The sequence below is a fragment of the Festucalex cinctus genome, chromosome 1, assembly GCF_051991245.1.
Source record: "Festucalex cinctus isolate MCC-2025b chromosome 1, RoL_Fcin_1.0, whole genome shotgun sequence".
NCBI classification, from domain to species: Eukaryota; Metazoa; Chordata; class Actinopteri; order Syngnathiformes; family Syngnathidae; genus Festucalex; species Festucalex cinctus.
In genome coordinates this window covers 68936267-68941713 of record NC_135411.1, presented here as the reverse complement: position 1 = coordinate 68941713, position 5447 = coordinate 68936267, and the positions used below count along the sequence as shown (strand labels likewise).

At 38.2% G+C, this 5447-nt stretch overlaps 1 protein-coding gene across 1 annotated transcript; it reads left to right on the top strand.

Moving 5' to 3' along the window:
- Positions 1-287: 287 nt before the first annotated feature.
- Positions 288-3924, top strand: LOC144005986 (ras-related protein Rab-18-B-like). Its single transcript, XM_077504571.1, has 7 exons — positions 288-498; positions 781-836; positions 944-1005; positions 1510-1582; positions 1808-1926; positions 2087-2153; positions 2705-3924. The coding sequence occupies exons 1-7, from the start codon at positions 416-418 to the stop codon at positions 2875-2877; spliced, it is 633 nt and encodes a 210-aa protein (XP_077360697.1). The 5' UTR covers positions 288-415; the 3' UTR covers positions 2878-3924.
- Positions 3925-5447: the final 1523 nt, after the last annotated feature.

Genomic DNA, 5447 nt, shown 5'->3' with positions numbered 1-5447 from the left:
TTATTTATTTAATGTTGGCACTTTTCGTCCTCCATAACTGAGTGGTTAGCATGTCCGCCTCCCAGTACTGAGGAGCAGTGCAAAAAAATTACGCTTATTGTCGACTCTTGTATAAACCCTTGGAAGTGAATTTGTGTTTGTTTTGTTGAGCTTTGTATTCATTGTTTTATCTTTGAAAGTGTGAAATGAGTAAAAAACAAAACAAAAAAAACAACAACAACAAAACTCCGAAGCACAAAAATAAATAAATAAATGACGCCAATGTTTAGGAATGTGATCGACGATTATCGATGACGTCAGACTTACACGGCGGAAGTTGTGCGCGCAGGTTGTGAAGCCACATAGGGGAATTACTAAACAAAAAACAAGCAGTCTCTACATTGTTTTTAAAAACAGCAAATCGGACGACTATCTAATGTTGCATCGTAATATGGACGACGACGTACTGACAACTCTGAAACTGTTGATAATAGGCGAAAGTGGAGTGGGGAAATCCAGGTTTGTTTTGCTCTGAGCTAGCTTGCTAACTTAGCCTGTTAAGTCTGTTGACATTAATTTATTAGCACTGTTTTGCCCAGCAGCTGTTTTGTCAACCACCTAATGATATTATATTTTTAAAGTTCACTTGTAGTGTTGTTGTGCTGTAACAACATCAAAACATTTTGTCAACTTTTCACTGCGTTTTTTTTTAGCTGATGCTCCTCATTGTTTTCAATACACCACTAATGTTACATTACATAAAGCGTCTACGTCCATTATCTACATTTCCTTTACTCACAGCCTTCTCCTAAGATTCACAGAAGACACATTTGATCCAGAGCAGTCAGCGACAATAGGTATACTTCAGTTCACACACGAACTCACAAGTTTTCAATGTTTACAACTTCACATTTCGCCATTGTCTAAAACCCTCTTGTTCCTTTTCTGTTGCACGCCGAATAAGGTGTGGATTTCAAAGTGAAGACACTGGCCATCGATGGAAATAAAGCAAAACTCGCCATATGGGTAAGACGGTACCTTTTATTTAAATAGGACCTCATGAAAAACATGATGCAGTGCAATATCTGTCCACTGGATTGCGACATTGCATAGAACAGTAAACAAATTAGTGGTGTAAGACTTGTATCACTGAGAAGTGAGATGGATTTTTTTAAACGTCAGCCATAGAACTGCACACTTCCTAAATACATGTATGACAAAAAAAAAAGAAGCCATTTTAATTAGGGACAAAATATGCACTAATGTCTCACTTTTTAATTGAAATAATGTGCAGAACAATGTTTGAATGTGTTATAAAAGATCCATTCTTCAACAACAAAGGGTATGAAGAAGACAAATACCACAATTAACCATCAATAGTTGTGGGAAAGTGTGCCTCCTTATACCACATGAGTCTTATCGTTCTACAGTCTTACTAAATTGGTGCCGAAGCACCTGTGGATTCACCTATTTGCACATTTTTTTCTTTTCAGTATTTCTGCCATTTCTTATCATGCCCTGTTCCTATAGGACACAGCTGGACAAGAAAGGTTTCGTACGCTAACACCCAGCTACTATCGTGGCGCCCAAGGAGTCATACTTGGTAATTGCTTTAAAAAAAAAAAAAAAAAATCACAAAAACATTTATTATTATTTTTTTTTAACATATGTTTTTAGTTTACATATGTTTTATTTACTGCTGTAGAATTTTTTTGTATCATAGTAATGTCATTGTCATTTAATTATGTATGACTTGTAATATTGGAAAGCACAGTGAATGTGCAGAATCACATAACTGTTTCTATTATTATTTCTTTTGGGTTGACAGTATATGATGTTACAAAGCGCGACACCTTCACAAAACTGGAGAACTGGCTGAATGAACTGGAAACCTACACAACTCGCAATGATATTGTAAAAATGCTTGTAGGCAACAAGATTGATCGGGTGAGTCTCAAGAGGATTTTCTTCCACAGACACTAATAAAAATATGAAAGCACATTAATACAGGACATTTCACTATGACGTCAACTGTACTTCTGTCGTCGTGAACTGGCTATACACTTTTTTTTCCTCTTTTTTTTTTAAATGTATATTTGGTTTCTAGGATGATCATGAAGTGGACAGAAACGAAGGCCTGAAGTTTGCGAGAAAGCACGCAATGCTTTTTATCGGTAAGTGAGTGTAACTTCTCAACAGAAATTGTGCAAGTTGGAAAAGGGTTGTGTATCACTCAGCAAATGATAATTCTGATTTGTGTTTATCTGGCCTGATTTATACTACTTTGGTCTTTTGCTTGGATGCAACCTCTCCAGATCATTTTCATTATGATTAGCATATAAATGTTGTTACTTTAAATGCATGTCTGCACGCTTTCCTGAGTTTCTAATTCTTGTATCCAAACTTGCCCTCTCTCGGAAATTAGGTTAACTTTGCTTTGGAATTTCCATTTTAGTGCAGCAACATTAATGAGCAGCTTTGGGCAGAGCCAGACAAGGATGTTGTCGATTTGATCCACTGTGAGCCCACTGCATGTCTTTTGCGTTCTAAATTGAGTCAGTCTTTTTTTTTTTTTTTTTTTTTTTTTTTTTTAACCATTTCCCTAAATGTCACGATCATTAAAACCTGCATATTAAAGGAATAGTTTTCCCTGTTTTTATATTAAAGGATTATGTAGTATTTTCTTGCTTTGTTTTTGATGATAATCTTCTTTCTTTTTGTTCAGAGGCGAGCGCAAAGACCAAAGACGGCGTACAGTGCGCCTTTGAGGAACTTGTGGAAAAGATCCTACAAACTCCGGGGCTTTGGGAGAGCGAAAGCCAGGGCCAGACGCTGCGTCTGGGGAATGAGGAGCAAGGCGGCAGCAGGGCATGTGGAGGATACTGCTCCATACCTTGATAGTGGACAAAACAAACCAAAAAGTTTGACAGAAATTACTACAGTCCAGAATCATGTACGAGATAAAGAATGTGAGTTGGTGAGAGAGGGGGCAGGGGTGGCCTCTTTGCACATGACACTTCTTTCTGTTATAAATGACGGGATCTGGTGAAAGTAGCCTTTTGGACTGTAAGTTTGAATTAAACATATCCCAGGGTAGAACACGCATGTTGTCACGATGTCACCCAGTGAATGTGAGAATGATCATTTGAGCCAATGTTGAGGTGATATGGCCAATGCTGACCACCCCTCTGTATGTAGCAGCCCTTAATATGGGCGGGTGGACAACATTCATTTGACCTCTGGCCATGAAAAGCTTTCATCTTTCACCATAACACTGTGCAGACAGTAAGTACATAGATACTTTTTTACCCTGAACTCAGTTAATGTTTATTTAACGGCCTTATCCATGAAATTATATCAGAATGTATTGATTTTCTTTCCAATTTGCATGATGCAGAATACTCAGACTAGTTCATCATCTCGGTCTTAAAAAGTTTGTGGAAGTGTCCCCCCCCCCCCCCCCCTCCCATATTATTTGTGCAATATGAATCTCATAACACAAGCAATGTACTTAAACCGATGGCATTTAATTGCTTTATTACAAATGCTTAGCTTACTGTTTTCTTTTTCATCATGTAACCCACCATTGACTCTTATTTCATGTGATTTTTGTGAGTTTGTGTATGGTGTGGTCCATAATGAGTCTTCAAGGTGATGGTTTCAGATATGATGGAAGATCATTCCCAAGCGCTTTCTGTTCTGCTGTGTAAGAATTGGTTGTATTGTCGCTATTTGTCAACTTCATTTCATGCCCCCATCCCACATTTACCATTTACTTTCATTCCTTTCAGCAAATGTTTCAATCAAATGTCACAATGCAGAATGTCCCAATGAGTCCTGCCTTAAGAATGGGTGACATTGACATTGTCTCTGTGTTTTCAGTATTGTCAAAATTGTACTGTTTCAAACAGAAATAAATGACACCCTCGGGGTGCAGTCATTCAACATTGTTATTTAGTAGTCATGTAGTTGTCATGTAATTTCTCTTTGTTCTCAAAGCCCACCTAATGAAGAGCAGCACCGGCAACTCAATTGATGAGAACACAGAAGTCTGCAAATATTCTCAGTACAAAATGTAAAAAAAAAAAAAAAAAAAAAACTAGACAAAAAAAAAGTAGGTCATGAGTGGAAAGATCCTGCTAATGATCTTTAGTCAAATAACTGTGGCAGTGGATGTGTGATTACAAGCTTATGTTTGGTGTCAGGATGTGCTCACATGGAACAGGACGCTTCACTCAAGGCACACACAGTGTAGCAGGCTTTTTTTTTTTTTTTCTCCTTGATTGTCAGCCTTTGCGGCATGCGGTGTCTGTCATTACCAGTCATTGCATTGCGGGTGGGTGGGGGCATCGATACTGTCATCTTGACAAACAGTATCACTTTGGGAGGGGTTTTCTGAATATCTAGTTTCACCAGAAATATAATGCAGAAAAATAGAAAAACTCGTGTATTTGCTCTTTTTGTGCTCATGCCAAACCTTGGTGAAGTCTTGTCATCTTGGGGTGAAAGAACTCCAGTTAGTTGAGGTGAGGGGAGGAGCTTCATTAGGTTTTATCCTTGTCTAAAAAGTACTTGGCCGCCATGTTGTGGCTTTTCATCGGGGTTCACAGTCCCGAAAATCAGCATGATTGAAGTTTTACACAACACAGACTCCAGAAGGTGTGGGTGAGACATGAAGAAAGAGATTCCCCACTGGTCCATTTAGGATGCAGGATTAGGTGTTCTACAGTGACAACCCAAATTTTCAGATAAGTCAGAAACACATGAGAATCTTACTAACTTGCTATTAATGCAGTAGTATCCCTCCCAAAAATTGGTCGTGAGACCCTCTGCAAAGAGGTTGCTAAGTTATTTACCTCTGACAAATGTCTGGCAAAATGCATCCACTCATGAATTTTTTATTTTTTTTTCCCCCATATTGTTGCCAGACAGTTAAAAACAATTTCAACATGTCTGTAGCAAAAGCAAGAAGTTAATATGACACAGACAAATACATCATGGAAAGATTTGGCACATGTTTTAGTGTTGTCTGTTATGACCTTCATGCTAGATGTTGGAGCTAGTCCAGTCATTTTTGTCCCCATCCAGGAGTAGACAGGAAAATGTTGGAAAATAAGGTTCAGATGACTGCTGCAGACTAAACAATTAGCAACCAACTGGGACTGGTTGTGTTGAGATGCTTACTTAGCACAACAAAATAGATCTTGAGTAAGGGATTTCAAAGTTCTCAGGGGTGTAGTCACGGTTTGACTGTCAAGCATTTGCAGACTGCATCTTTTTCTATGCATGTCCATATGTGCAGATTGTACATGTTTGTTTTTCTGTATGATCCATGTAAAGAAACACAAGGGGTTTACTTTTTTAAATCCAACTAAACCACTTGGTTATGCACATTTGACTTAAAGCGCTCTATTTTCATGCCCAGTGCAAGTCTGGGTGGACTTCTCTTTCTTTTGGTATTTTTGTAG